At 33.2% G+C, this 15632-nt stretch overlaps 3 protein-coding genes and 1 pseudogene across 3 annotated transcripts; 3 read left to right on the top strand and 1 right to left on the bottom strand.

Annotated features, from left to right (window-relative positions):
* Positions 1-3430: 3430 nt before the first annotated feature.
* On the top strand, positions 3431-6068 carry LOC148192624 (peroxisomal and mitochondrial division factor 2-like; annotated as a pseudogene).
* A 1151-nt stretch (positions 6069-7219) lies between these two features.
* Positions 7220-8304, top strand: LOC124820484 (GRF1-interacting factor 3-like). The gene is made up of 4 exons (XM_088099247.1): positions 7220-7294; positions 7463-7539; positions 7775-7862; positions 7954-8304. Exons 1-4 carry the CDS (start codon positions 7220-7222, stop codon positions 8302-8304), a joined length of 591 nt encoding a protein of 196 aa, XP_087955373.1.
* Positions 8305-8798: 494 nt separating this feature from the next.
* Positions 8799-13368, top strand: LOC148192623 (kelch repeat-containing protein At3g27220-like). The gene is made up of 6 exons (XM_088097978.1): positions 8799-9229; positions 9321-9550; positions 10671-10841; positions 11491-11596; positions 11826-12032; positions 12924-13368. The coding sequence occupies exons 1-6, from the start codon at positions 8897-8899 to the stop codon at positions 13092-13094; spliced, it is 1218 nt and encodes a 405-aa protein (XP_087954104.1). The 5' UTR covers positions 8799-8896; the 3' UTR covers positions 13095-13368.
* Positions 13369-14341: 973 nt separating this feature from the next.
* Positions 14342-15632, bottom strand: LOC124845053 (F-box/kelch-repeat protein At1g51550-like). The gene has a single exon (XM_088098392.1). The coding sequence runs from the start codon at positions 15487-15489 to the stop codon at positions 14623-14625; it is 867 nt and encodes a 288-aa protein (XP_087954518.1). The 5' UTR covers positions 15490-15632; the 3' UTR covers positions 14342-14622.

The raw sequence follows: 15632 nt of genomic DNA, 5'->3' as shown, positions 1-15632 counted from the left end.
TATTGTGATTATGCTAACAACATGTTAAATAGAATACAATCTTTCTTTGTGTTTGCAAATATTTTTTTCATGCACTCTTTCTCTCTAACTTCATGTACACAAGTGTTAAAAGCTTGTCTTTTAGGAGTTCACTAGAAAAAAAAATCTTAAATTTATTATGTTTAATTTATCTTTTAAAAAATAACTTTTTCCAAGAAATAATACTGTTTTCTGGTAATAATTTTTAGCAAAAATATTTTCACAAAATCATTTACATGGAAAGATGAAAATATTTTTTTTAGATAAATGAAATTTACTGCATATAAATACTATATTGTTGTAATTAATCATGTGGTGATGAACTACTTTTTCTTTTATTTTCTAAAATTAAAGCAATGATTTTTAGAATACTTGTATATAATTTTGACCAATAGTTTTCAGTATGAATTTATTTGTCTTATTATAAACAATAAAAACTGATGATATGAATTATTTTCTGAAGTCTCTAATATTGGTAGAGATATAAGTGGATTGAGTTCAATCCGTGAAGTTGGACAACTCAATCCAATTAGTGTTTTTAGTGTTCTGTTATTATATTAAGTTAAAATTTGCTTACTATGCTCACAATTGTTTTTACCCAACTCAAAATACTATTGAGTCAGGTTAATAATATTTTCATGAGTTTTAACCTCCTTAAATTTAACTCAATACGACGGTACAGTACAAAAATAATAATTATATATTTATTTCTGATTTTAGTGAATCTGAGTATTAAGAAAAATCTAACTCTGACTCTTTTCTTTGCAGCAGTTAATTTTGACCTTTTTAATTATATTTTTTATTTTAAATTTTAATATTTTATGCATATAACTTATGATTCCAATTTTAATGTCCAAAATACTAATTAAAATTAAGTTTAGTTGTTTGGGTAGTTCCATTTCAGAATAATGTGTCTACTTGTCCCGCTCTTAAAAAGTATCAACATCATCGTAATTGAGTTAATATTCCAATTTTTGAGTAATGGTGTTAATTCAACGGTGACGTGGCAAAACATATTTGTAACGTGTAACCCATACGAGTTTTTTAGTGTGAAAATTCGATATTAGGGTTTAGAAAAAAAATTATTGTGTTAGAAAGTCGTTAAGAGCCTCCTCCACCACTACGTCGGAGTCAGAGCGAAACTGGAGTTTCCGACAATCCCCAACAGCACCTGCACTTTTGACATGGGTTTCTCCATCTACAACACATAATATTTAAATTTGGTAGTTACAACTTTTCACAAATTAATTAATCTATCTAAAAAAACAAATCCATTGTTTCTCATACTTTTATAGACACATAATTACCGAGTTCATCATCATCATCTTTTACGAGTTTATAAACAATATGTAATATTTTTTCATTCTCTTTCTTTTACGGTGAAGCAACTTGAATCAAAATCCACTTTTGTAAGCACTGTTACGACCACTATGATTAACACCACCTTCACAATCTCTTCTTTGAACAATATCTAATGAGTTACGCTTATCCTTTGAACTAGATTGAGATGTTAAATAGGTGGACCTTCATGATGCTGTTTTTCTACCGTGGGGAGGATTGTGCCACCAAGATTAATACCATGATGATGAAAAAGACGATCTGAGAAATATTGCGATGTTCATTTCCTTCTTCCTTCTTCTCCCTTCCTTTTTTGGGCAAAGATAGGAAACCCTATCTTTAATTTCGTTTTTCTTCTTTTGCGTTTGAAATCCCAATTTCGCTTCTCTTCTTCTCTATTCAAAATCTCCAATTTCGCTTTATCTCTTCTTTGTTCGAAATTCCCAATTGATGTTTTCTTCTTCTATGTTCGAAACCCCGAGTTGAGTTTCTCTTTTTCTTTGCTCGAAATACCCAAATTCTTGAACTCTTCTTCTCTATCCTTAATTTCATAAACATTCAATTTTTTTTATAAACCCTAATCCCAAAATTTTCACATCACCAAGCCGTTATTAGGTTACACATCACTAAACAAATGTCATGACACTAAAATAATTCCCAATACAACATGACTAAAAGTCAACGTTAATTATTTAACTATTTAAACACCGTGAACAAAAATGAATTTGATTGAACAAAAATGAATTTGATTGATGCATAAATGCAATGAAATTGACACTTTTTTAAAAGCGAAGAACAAATAAACACAATACCTTAAAGTGGGAACCTTCCAAAACAGTTAAACCTTAAAATTATAATTATCCCATCAACTACTAATTAGAATACTAATTTCCAAAACTTTTCAAGTGATAATGACATGATAATGACAATTGATAATATATTAACCTAAATCTTATGTTATAAGTCAATTTGTTAAATTTTAATAAGACTTAAATATATTTTTTATCATTATATTAAAGTGGTAGGTTAAAGTTTATCCAATCAAATTTATTATTTATTAAATGTATTGTTTAATTCAATATTCAATTGTTATCATACCACTTATTAATTATTAGTTCTATACTCAACATAAGAAAATATATTAAAAATCTCAAATTAATAAAAAATAATAAGATCAATCCACAAAATATATAAAAGGGTTAAATAAATTTTTATTCCCTATACTATCAAGCGGTTTTGGTTTTAGTCCCTCTTTCAAAGTAAGGTACATTTTAGTCCTTCTCCTTAAAGAAACTTTAATTTTTGTCCTCCAAAACTAACACCGTTAAAAACCAGCTGATGTGGCTAACGGTGTTGTGACATATCATGAATCTTTCCCGTCGTCAATGCCGAACTGCCAACACAATGTCGCGCCGGCCAACCACCATGTCGTCGCCATCCTCCATCACACACCTCCACCATCAACATCCAGACGCGAGCAACCTCATCACGCCACCACCCAACGCGAGCAGTGTCATTACGAGTTCAATCTCTCCTCCACCACTCTCCCTTCATCATCGCGAGGCCGCCATCATCTTCCAAGAAAACACAGCAGTTCAAACCCCAGAAAACCCAGATCCTCAAATCAGAAAACACAGCAACCCAAAAAAACCCCAAATCAAACCTAGAAACTCAAAAAATTTCTTCTTAATTTCGTTTTGGATTCCCTTCTTTATTAGCAGCAAAAATCAAATCATGACCCAAATCAACAAAATCCAAAATTGTTGCAGCATCAACTGATCCTCCAAAACCTATTAAATCCAAAATAGGTGCATAAGTAATTGGCGAAGACAACATCTTTGGGAACAGGGGCGTTGGGAAAAATGGTTGTGTTTTGGGGAGGAGTAGGGACAGGTTTGGGATGATCATCGATCTCGACAAAGACGATGTCAGTGGCGGAGACAGAAGCTGTCGTGGTGGCGGAGGAAGGAGGGGAACTCACCGGAGGCGCCGTTCGGCCTGGCGATGAATTGGTGAATGATTTTGATTACTGCTTTCTTAGTTGATGAACTGACTGCGTGCTATTTTTCTTTGTTTTGCAGAATCAATCATGGCGGATGACGGTGTTGCCAACGACGGCATAGATGATCAGTACGGTGAGGAATCGACGACGAAGATCAAAGTGTTGCAACGCGAACGCGATGAATTGGTGAACGAGAATGCCACAAGGAAGGAGGAGATCAAGAAGCTGACGGCGAAGCTCGACATTTTGTGAAGAGACGACGCGATGAATAGCGAGAAGATCGAGGAGATGCAGCGAGAGGTGGCGCAGTCGCGCCGCGACGCGGCGAAGGCGGCCGAGGTTATCGCGGTGAGGGCAGCAAACCTGGAGACGGATGTGGCGAGGCTACAGCACGATTTGATATCGGAGATGGTTGCGACGGAGGAGGCGAGGGCAGATGCTTCTGAATTAAGGAAGAATTTAGGGGAGAAGAGTCGTTGGTTGAGTCTCTGGAGAAGGAACTGACGTCTTTAAAAAAGGTGAAGGCAGAGGGTGAGGTTAGGATTAGGGATTTGGAGAGGAAGATTGGAGTTCTGGAAACCAAGGAAATTGAGGAAAGGAACAAGAGGATTAGGTTCGAGGAGGAGGAGATGCGGCGGTCGGTACGGATCGAAGAAGGAGACGCTGACATTGGCGACACCCCCGATGGCTCCATATGCCACCCCCGACGAATCTGGTTGGAGTGGACCGTGATGGTGCCTCTATCATTCCTGATGAGCGTTGTAGAGATTGAAAAAGGAAGGGAAACTCCGGCGGCTTCCCCGCGGCGGTAACAAGCATCAATCACACACACGTGGCAAAAGTTAAGAAGGAAAACTGTGACCACACGTGGCCAAACGTTAGCCACATCAACTTGTTTTTAACGCTAGTTAGTTTTGGAGAACCAAAATTTAAGTTTCCTTAAGAGGAGGACTAAAATGTACGTTACTTTGAAAGAGGGACTAAAACCAAATTCGTTCGATAGTTTAGGGACTAAAAACATATTTAACCTTATATAAAATAATAACTTAATCTTACAAACGACTAATTTGATAAAATTAAATTAAACTTAAAATTAACTTTTAATATAATTAACTTAAATTAGCTTAAAAAATACATAACTATAGCATCTTTTTAACTAAGAGAGTGCATAATTTATGAGTTCAAAAGTAACGTTTTTAAAAAATTTATATTTACAAAATTATATGTATTTTACTTTTATAAATTATATTTTTATATATAATATACAGACTCACAAATTCTTTAAACATAAAACAAAATCAAAATCATTAATGCGAATCATTAACACAAATTATGATTTATAATTTTTTTTAGAATCATAAGTTGGACATCAGAATAAAAGTCAAAAGGTAATATTCCAATATTATTAAAATATCAGTTTGTTATTGTATTAAATAATTTAATAAAAGTAACATGGCTACAATTTTAATTTAAAGCGGAAAAGTTAGTATTCCACTCTTTCTCCATGCAATCCTTTTATGAAAACTTCCTGAAAAAACAATTTTTCAAAACATTATTTCTTGGAAAAATTGTTTCCCTAAATATTATTTTCTTAAAATAAACCAAATATAAGTAAAAGAGCATAATTTCCCAAGTAACTAAAATATGATATTTTCTTTAAACACATTATAACTTAAGTATATACTCGCTCTTAATTGATTTATTTAATTTTTTACTTTATTTAGCTTCTTTCTTTAATTTCAAGGAAGTTGTTAATGTATAACTTTTTTGATATATATATATACAGGGTTTGCTAACGCAGGTACATTTTAGTAATGTGTAACGGGTTTTAGTAGACAAAAATATCCTTATATAATCATGGATTCTAAGTTTTAAGATTAAGGGTATTTTAATAATTTTCATTCTCAAAACAAAAAAAACCCAAACCCTTCACCTCCCTCGTTCCTCTCAACCATTTCTCTTTCATCTCTCTCACTCTAACATTTTCTCTGTCATCCTATGGTAGCCCCAACTGAAAAAAATCAGAAACACTAGCTTTTAAACAATCTTACAAAAAATGATTTTATAATGAGTTTTCATTTTATAATTTTTTGTCTTATCTAATTTATGCAACTTTCACAGGCATAAAGAAATTGATAATTGACCTGAAAAAAATGAGAAATACTCGCTGCTAAACAATTTCTTACAAAAAATGGTTTTATAATGAGTTTTCATTTTATAATTTTTGTCTTATCTAATTTTCATAAGCATAATGACATCAAAGGAATTGGTAATTGACATGGAAAAAAATCAGAAACCCTCGTTGTTAAACAATTTCTTACAAAAAATGATTTTATAATGAGTTTTCATTTTATAATTTTTGTCGTATATAATTTTATCTAATTTTCACAAACATAATGACATCTGAAGGAATTGGTAATTGACTTGGAAGGTTTTTCTTAGAGATGATGATTCAACACATGCATATGACGAAATTAGAGAGGTTAGTGAAGATGGTGAAATTGAAGAGATCTTGAATAAACCTTTGCCTCCTGAAGGTGAATATAATTGTTTAATGCCAAGTGTTTCTTATTTTTTCAATTAGGGCTAAAGTAGGAATGACAGAGAAAAGGTTGGAGTGAGAGAGATGAAAGAGAAAATGTTGAGAGGAATGAGAGAAGTCAGTAAGGGTTTGGATTTTTTTTTTAGTTTTGAGAATCAAAATTATTAAGATACCTTAGAATCCATGATATATATATATATATATATATATATATATATATATATATATATATATATATATATATATATATATATATATATATATATATATATATATATATATATATATATATATATATGTAGTGTTGTAAAAACATGTTATTCGGTTCGATTCATCATGGATTGATCACTTAGTGAGTCAATCTAACATTAATATTTAATTAATCAACCTAATCTAAAACACTTATTAAGAAGTCAAAAAAATTCAAATTTTGTTTAGTCCATCACATATTGATAAGTTAAACGGATTGACTCACTGATTTATTTAATTACAATATATTTTAGTTAAAAAGTTATAAAAGTTTTGTAATTTAAATCTAAATAAAATGATGTTAAACTTAAAAAACAGCTCAAATTAAAAAAGAGTAAGGTGTAAATTAAATATAGGTTACAATATAATATAATAAAGATAATATAAAATAATATAATACATTATAGTATGATATAAGATAATATAATATAACATAATAATTCATATTTATTGGTAGTGATTGATAATTGTTTATACATGTTACAAGATAAAATATTTTCATAATATTGAGAATTTTAAGTTTTATAATAACTAAATTTTGGTTTGTTGGTGAAAGGTTTTCCTAAAAATATTTATCATAATCATTAATTTATTAACACATTTAATGATTTAAAAATTAACATGATATATTTTTAATAAAATTTCCATATTTATTTAGTTTCCCACCCTTTTTTATAGGATTTTTTTTTTGGTGGGAAACACCACTAAGATCATTCTTGGAAAATCTTGGTTGGTGATGATGTTATTTTTAAAAAGTTTCCATCATTAAAACTCTACCTAGTACTATGAGGAATGAATCCAAGTTACTGTGGCTTATAATCTACTCTTCCATCCTAGCTATTTGATATCTCTTTCTGCTCGTTGCTTCATCTCAGGTAACTGCTTTGTTTATATTTGTTTCCAGTAAAAGGACCATTCAAATTCTAAAATCCATGGTAAGAATATTGTAACTTAGGAGTTTTGGATTTGAAAATTATACTTCTTTTTTATCTTGTAATATTGCAAATGCAGATTTGATTATTGATTTTATTGAAAATTCAAACTAGAAATTGAAAAGAAAAAGTATGTCAATGAGCAGAAACATGAACCAGTCACAACCGAATCTGCGGGTTCCCAGAACAGTAACCACCAATGATATTCAATGGGTATGCCACTCTTTTTGATGTTTTAACTATGTATATCAAATGTTAACAGATGCCATTGTTCATTTTTTATTTCTTTTTTAGGCCTATTTTTGGATAATTGTCTTATATTTTCGGCTTCATAGCATCATCGCGTTTAATTTTAATGGCATGTTATGTCACATGATGCAGTATCTTGATGAGAACAAGAGGCTGATTATGGCAATATTTGAAAACATGAAACTCAGGAAATTTGATAACTGTGCCCAGTAAGTGATCGACCTCTTACTATGATTTTAGTTCATCCTATATTGTTTTAAAGAATTACCTGTTGTGAGACATTGCTGATCTTAGTATTTGTATTGTTCGTTGGATTTAACCCTCTTGGTGTGTTAATTCAAGCTTCTTGTAACATGAAAACAGGACAGTTTCTGCTGAAGTTTTGAGTGCTTTTCTATATATAGTTTTTGACATTGTTTGGCTGTGGATGGTTGAATGTCTTAGGTACCAAGAGCAACTTCAAAAGAATTTAATGTATTTAGCTGCACTTGCTGATTGGCAACATTCACAATCACAAGTGATGCCTCTACAGGTAAAAAATTTACACCAGTATGATAAATTTCCCTTATGACGCGCTCTTAATAACTAGCCTTTGTTTGATTACCTGATTTTGGCACCTGCAGCAAATGAGGATGCAACCAGAATACTGCATGCAACACCCTCAGGTTGCAGCAATTGATGAACAACCAAGAATTTCCCCTCTAAATATGGCATTGCAATTTGCTAATCCTCAAGAACAGCTACACCAGCAAGTAGCATTGAGAGGTGGATGCATAGGTAACGGTAGAAATCCAATGTATGGTGAGAGTGGTTTTGGAGGTGGCAAGAATGTTGCCTCAACTTCAACTGCAAGTCCAAATGATGCATGTGAGGGAAGCTTGCAAGCACCTTCTCATGGTGGAGATGGCCAGGGAAACAACTCAGTTCTTCTGCATAATCATAATAATATTACTTCATTTCGTCTTCAGAAATAAATACCGATTTATTCTATAATCAAACTTTCATATAGAAAAATCTTTTAAGTTCATTTGATATTATGTTTTCTTTTTCCTTTTTTTTACGATATTAATGTAACATTTTTTTTTTCTGTTTTTCTTCAAGTTTCGAATTTTTTTCACCAATGATATAACATCCATGTTTTATTTCTAATTTTTCTCTTATACAAGATTAAACAACCCTTTATTTTCATGTTTTATTCTAATTTATTTCTTAATAAAAGAATCTGTTAATAGTCATGAATAAATTATTCAAATACTATACGCGCAAATGTACAAAAACAAAACTATTCATTGTAATATAATATTGTAAAAGGTAAGATGGAATAACTACAACACGACCACAGATTTGATTCAAACCGTACTAACTTGGTATTAGTAAATAAAAAAATAAAAAAATATTTCTTCCATAATAAAGTTGTAAAAAAAAATGAAAAAAATTAGAAAAATGAGAGAAAATAGTATAAAACGGGAGAGTAAAGAAAGAGGCGCGTGTGAGAGGGAGAGTGGAAATGGTGTGTGTGGAGAAGAAGTTTGGTTTTGTGAAGTGGAGTTGATTTGATAGATTGCTATGGTTCGAGCGTCGGTGAAGTTGGGTTCGGCGAAGTTGGTGGTGATCTGCGTGGGCCTATTGGGTTTTGCTCTCGTCGCCGATTTTCTATGGGCCTCTACCTCTTCCACGCTTCTCACTTCCAAACCCTCCACATTCGTCGTCCCTGACAAGAAAAATCACAAAAATGTCACGGCTTCTGGAAGGTTCCTCGCCGCCGCTTACGCCGATTTGGATGCGCCCAACCTCCACTGGGAGAAGATGGCTCCGTGTCCCGTTCCTCGCCTTGACGGAGCCGCCATTCAGATTCGCGATCTCCTTTTCGTCTTCGCCGGTTACGGCACCATCGATTATGTAACCGACTGCTCTCCTTTCGCTTTTAATCTCAACTGCTGTCTTCGTTACTATTCTAATGATTGCGGTTCGTCTCTTTGTTTGGTTTCAGGTGCATTCTCACGTTGATGTGTACAATTTTAGTGATAATACTTGGGGAGGGAGATTCGACATGCCGAAAGAGATGGCGCATTCGCATTTGGGAATGGTGACCGATGGTAGATACATTTATGTCGTTACTGGACAGTATGGCCCGCAGTGCAGAGGTCCCACTGCTCGTACGTTTGTGCTCGACTCTGAAACCAGGAAATGGCAGGACCTACCTCCTTTGCCGGTACCTAGGTTTGTGTCATGCTTCAAATTAATCTTTCCCTTTGCAATTAAGTTGCTGCTGAATGAATTTCGTTATTTTCCCCCTTTTGTTCTTTGTCTTGCTCGGGTGGTGGAACAAAATACTAGTAGTAGATCTTGGCCTCCCTTAGATGTTGTTATTGACAATCATTCACAACTTTTCTGGATCCTGCACACAGTGGGAACCTTATTACATGGGGTTGGGTTGTCCTGATTAGTTACATGGGGTTGGGTTGTCATTATGTATATTTTTTTTTTCTCAAATAATGGTAATTTTTTGCAAGTTTAATCAATTAGTTTATATTCTTTCCAATATACTAAGAGTTTTGATATGTCTTACCAGTTGAGATTAGTGATAGTTTATAAACACCTTATGTCCTTAACACATTGGCGTACTTCTTCGGGCATAGAATGGTGACGGAACCACTAAACGCCAAGTGGACAATAATACTTTGGAGAGGTGACTCTAATGAAACATAAACAACAGATTCAGAGGAAAGGGGAAGGATCTGGTCAAACTCACTTTTTCCCACCTTCTTTCTTGGTTTCCTGGTTTCCGGCTGTCCTCTGTGCCTGTATTGCTTTTGGATGATGCACAAATTTTCGTCACAGTCAAGAGTTTATAGAGAACCAGGATGTGCAGGTGCAGAGGTGTGCGAAAGTTTCATCAATTTTTTTTTTCCAACTAATTAAGTTGGAGACGTGTGGAAGAAGTAACAGATGAATAAACTGTAGCACAGCAGTAGACTGAGAAAGAAGATAAAGGTGTTGGATTTGTACATTTCTAAGATGATAGGCTTGTGTTATTTTTATTTACAGTAATATTTTTATTACTATATTACATATATTATGATGGCGATTAATCATGGGCAAAGCTAATGGTACTTCAACACGAATATCATGGTTACCCAAAATATTGGTAAATTTATCAGTAAAATAACAATAACAATTTATCAACTACATTTAGAACTGAATCAAAGTAATTTTGGCAATATTACGTTGGCTTTCCCAAGTCTGGCTTTCCTTTTGGCTCTGATAAAATAATCATGTGCTTTTTCTTTCTTGTATCATGATTTTGGGTGGAAGGTTCTTATGACAATATTATTTTCAGGTATGCACCAGCAACTCAACTTTGGAGAGGTAGGCTTCACGTGATGGGTGGCAGTAAGGAGAATCGGCATACGCCTGGATTAGAACACTGGAGTCTTGCTGTGAAGGATGGAAAAGCTTTAGAAAATGAATGGAAGGCTGAGATACCCATTCCCCGTGGTGGACCTCACAGGTTTGTGAACTCACTGAACTGAATTTGTTTGATTTGGCTAATGAGTCCTAGAAAGAGTACTATTATATTGTAGAAAAGTTATAGTTGTGACGTTGAGTATGGAATTCTGTTATAGCCATAAAAATATTAATTGAAATTAATAAATTTTTTTTTTCTCAAATCAGTGTGTTTTACTACTATTGTTATCTACATGTTTTTCTAAATAATTACTTGTTTATTTTGAATTGATAGGAAAGTCACATCTTGGTAATCTTGAATCATTTTGGTCTCTTGGGTAACCTTTTTGAGATTGGAAAAACTTCATTGCTGCCTTTTCTTATCCTCCCTTCATTTGGACTTCTCAATGGGATTTTATACTCCTCATTTGGTGTCCTTTTGATCGGAGCGACAAAACAACATGGGAGTTTATTTTGTTTTCTTGTACTTTCTGACATTAACGTGTTCAATATGTTCTCTTATCCCTTTTTGATTCATTTAACCTTTATGCTGCTAAGTGATGTAAACTTTGTTGCGTTGAAAAGAATGGAATATGGTGCAGTTTCTCTATGGTGTTTAGTATTCCAAACAATATAATCTTGGTTTATTGAAATGCATTTTCCTGTGTGTTTATGTTACCTGGAATTTATTACTTAATAATATCTTCTTTTAGGGCTTGTGTTGTGGTTGATGATCGTCTTTATGTTCTCGGTGGTCAAGAAGGTGATTTTATGGCCAAACCCGGGTCACCTATTTTTAAGTGTTCACGCAGACCAGAGGTATGCAATGGATTCAATTGTTATTATTCGTGTTTTATTTGCTCAAATGAAGGACTACTTTGGTATCCTGGATATCAGTTGTCTGAGCCAGAGTTTTTGTGTGTGTGTGTGTGTTTCATCTCCTTATCTCCTTTTCAGTTGTCACCTATTTGATGCTAAATTGTGATCATCTACAATGCTATCCCATGGTTTGACACACTCTGTGTCTCACTGTTCATTTTCATGTCAGGTGGTCTATACTGATGTTTACATGCTGGATGATGAGATGAAGTGGAAAACGTTGCCTGGAATGCTAAAACCAAATTCACATATTGAATTTGCTTGGGCGGTTGTAAATAACTCCATTGTCATTACTGGAGGCACAACAGAGAAGCACCCTGTAACTAAGAAGATGGTTTTAAACGGAGAAGTAGTCCAGTTTAATTTGAATACTTTGGTAATGACTTCTCTTTTTCAAAGCACTGAGAAAATGGGTCTCCACTTTTGCATATATCTTCATATTCAATCGGCTGAATTTACATTATAATACACATATTACTCAATTACACGTGAGAATGCTAATAATGTGAGAATACTAATAAACACTCTCCGGTACTATTTTTGAAAAACCCTTTTCAAAATGTTATTTTTCTCTTTTTATAAGTCCCCTTTGTAATTATTTGATACATTCATTTTTTTTTTTTCTTAAAATACCCTTAATTTATTGACTTCTTTTAGGAAGAAGTTAAAATAGTTAATGTTAGAAACTAACAACATAAGTTTCTTTCTGATTCAAGAATAGTAGCCAGAATACTCAAGCCTTACATCTAAACTATTCTGACTTTTATGTACAATAAGCATCATTTTGAAACAACTAAACAAATTATTGTCAAAATTAGCTCTTATCTACTATGTTAACTAGTTTTCTTTAATGATGTGAATTATTTGAAAAGATCTTCTGAAAAGGGATGGAGGGTGTACTCCATTTTTGTAATTTCCTTGTTACCCTCTATTCACTTTAGCTGGGAAATTGGTATTTGACAACAAAATTTTTGGGCTGTCTTCCATTTGCCTTTGAGTTATTGTGATTTGGTATTAAGCTAAACCTCGTATCTTAGCTTCCCATGTATTAATTCCAAGTTCCCATCCTCGGCCCCTGTTGATTTTCTATAGCTTTAATATTGGGAGTTGATGAAATAAGATTGTAAAGTGTATATATATGATAAGACGAGTCCACACATGTAGTTTCATATGTATAACTGACACATGGTGACATACTGTAGCAAGTAGGGGCATCATGCTATTTTTTTGTAGCTGATTGTTTATTTCTGCTGTTATAAATTCTCAGAAGTGGTCAGTGATTGGAAAATTACCATTCCGAGTGAAAACCACTCTAGTTGGATTTTGGAATGGATGGTTGTACTTCACTTCAGGACAGCGAGACAAGGGACCTGATGATCCATCACCCAAAAAGGTTATTGGCGAGATGTGGAGAACAAAATTAAAACTCAATGACTGAGCAATTGCTGTGGAATCTTTCAGTAGCGTCTTTCTCCAATAGCAGAGGCAAAGAGGCCAAAACATAGCACATTCTTTGTCAATACAATACTCATCGTTGTTGTAATTCTGAGAATGACTGTAACTTAATTTCACATTGACTGTTGTAATCAATTTTTTACCACTCGGCTTTTGTATTCTTCCATCCTATATATTTTTTGCTTTTGTATTCAAGTAAATATTGACAGATGAATTTAGTTTATACCAATTGTAATTCGTATAGGCTTATTATTGAAGATTTTGTTTTCAAATCTTCCAAACATGGAAGAGTTCATTCTCTTGAAGTTGATCTACTCGAACCATTACAATTTCATACTTATTTACATGCTTAACTTTGTTTTTCAGGTTTAATACTTCAAGTAATTATGAACATAATCTAGTTTTAAAAGAAGGCTAAGATATTACTATGCCAAAAATGTTCAAGTTTTTAGGTGATTCCTCTTTTGCTATATATATATATATATATATATATATATATAGTTTTATGTCTGACAGATTATAATAATTAATTAAATCATTACAATTTATCTTAGATTTTATTTTCTAATTATTTATAATAAATTTTGCTACTAAATATTGTTTATAGAAACTAAAGATTTTCTTCATAAAACTTTTACATTCTTACAGATATTTAATTACTTAAGTTGACTAGCTTTAATTGAGTGAATATACACTTTTCTTTACAAATATAATTTCTTAATCAGTTTATTTTTACAATATATAATACAATTTTTATTTTCTTTTGAATATATAAAGTTGGAACAATTTCAAAACCAATAATAAAAAAAATATTTTGTACCAAACAAAACAATAAGTAAAAATAAAATTGATGATGAAGTCCCTTTGAATTTATATTGAAAAATAATTCATCTATTAATTTTGTATATGACACATGTATATATTATGTTTATTTGTTCCTTGCCGGTCTTTTGACATAAAGCATGTTTCATTTTTTCCATATTATAGGTTCAAAATATATAATGATAGTGACTTATCTATCTCAAACAAAATTTAACGAGATCTTCTCTTCCAACTATTTCTTTTTTCCCATCCACAAATTAGTATAAGATATTTACTCTGGGGTATTTATTATATATATATATATATATATATATATATATATATTATATATATATATATATATACGAATTTTCTGTATTGATGGCTTATAGAATTTGCCCATATTATTTCTCCTCCAAAAACTGAAAATATAGTAAAAATACTTTTTTTAAATTGACAATGAACAATGCAAACATTTTGGTAATCTTCACAATCATACCATTCATTGCTTTGTAATTATGCAGTGACAGTTCCTAAAAGATATTGACACTAGCTGACCCAATACATGATGCAACTGCTATATCCTTTACAAGAGCCAAACACAAGACACTACAGTGACTGTGACATGATAAGCTATGCAGTTGGAAGACAGTGCACATTACAGAATGGTCTTGGTCTCAAGAAAGAGGAGGCATTGACTATAACTAGTACTAGAGCTGCAGCACAAGCTCCACAAGAAAAAGCTCAGCATCAAACCTTAATGCAGAAGGCTCACCAGGCTGAAGAAAACCATCCACCATTCCACCAAATACATACAGATAACGCCCTGATCTGTCTGCACAAGCACGGTGGAATGATCTTGCTTTTGCCTCAAAACCACTTGATTTCCACCTTTTCCACATTCTTCTTGTCATTGACTCTTTCTTGGAGCTCACTGTGGTTGGATGCTGCAGAGTGATGTTAGGGTAAGGAATTGCACTGATATCCAACACCCAAAAATCATCTTTTCTGTGTCTATATGAATCTTCTCCTCCATAAATTAGCAACCTTCCCCCCAAAACTAATGTTGCTGTGTGACCAACTCTAGGGAGAGAAACACCATCTGTTATGCTTTGCAAATCATAAACTATCTGAACCCATTTGAAATAACCTTGATATGTATCCAATAACCAAACATCATCAAGCACCTCATAACCCAAGCCTCTGCCTCCAAATAGTATTGTTCTGCTTTTGCCAATGCATGTCAAGGTGTGTCCTGAGCGTGGTGGAGGTGAAGGGTATGACACAATCTCATGCCAAGTGCCATGGCAGGGACTATCTGACAGCTCCAGCACCCATGTGTCCCCCAAACGGAGGCCATTAAGCCCAATGCCCCCATGGATTACCATTCTCTTTTCATCAATGGAACATGCACCATGTGCTCCTCTTGGAGGTGGTGCAACATTTCCCACTTCAAGCATTTTCCATGAAAATCCTATGCCTTTGTTTTCATTCAACACAACTTGCCCCAACCATGTGTCGTTTTGACGGTTGCCACGGTCATTGATTCCTCCAAAGAGTACAAGAAAGTCACCCATTTCCACACATGTGTGCCCAAATCTCCCACTTGGAATGCCTGCATGAACTGTTTGCCATTTCAACTTTCTCCTGAAATCATTGCCAATGTATGCCACCCTCGTGTCATCAAGATGTCGTCCTAAACAACAACAATAATTATAAT

Source organism: Vigna umbellata, chromosome 9 (assembly GCF_029865625.1).
Source record: "Vigna umbellata cultivar VRB3 chromosome 9, Vumbellata_1.0, whole genome shotgun sequence".
NCBI classification, from domain to species: domain Eukaryota; kingdom Viridiplantae; phylum Streptophyta; class Magnoliopsida; order Fabales; family Fabaceae; genus Vigna; species Vigna umbellata.
Note: the sequence above shows the minus strand (reverse complement) of the source record. Positions and strands in the feature narration are given on the sequence as shown.

Coding starts and splice junctions, on each gene's coding strand:
- LOC148192623 (XM_088097978.1), top strand. CDS start 8,897: ATGGTTCGAGCGTCGGTGAAGTTGGGTTCGGCGAAGTTGGTGGTGATC. Junction 9,551..10,670: donor CCTCCTTTGCCGGTACCTAG/GTTTGTGTCATG, acceptor TATTATTTTCAG/GTATGCACCAGCAACTCAAC. Junction 11,597..11,825: donor AGTGTTCACGCAGACCAGAG/GTATGCAATGGA, acceptor TTTTCATGTCAG/GTGGTCTATACTGATGTTTA.
- LOC124820484 (XM_088099247.1), top strand. CDS start 7,220: ATGAGCAGAAACATGAACCAGTCACAACCGAATCTGCGGGTTCCCAGA. Junction 7,295..7,462: donor CCACCAATGATATTCAATGG/GTATGCCACTCT, acceptor CACATGATGCAG/TATCTTGATGAGAACAAGAG. Junction 7,863..7,953: donor CACAAGTGATGCCTCTACAG/GTAAAAAATTTA, acceptor TGGCACCTGCAG/CAAATGAGGATGCAACCAGA.
- LOC124845053 (XM_088098392.1), bottom strand. CDS start 15,489: ATGGGTGACTTTCTTGTACTCTTTGGAGGAATCAATGACCGTGGCAAC.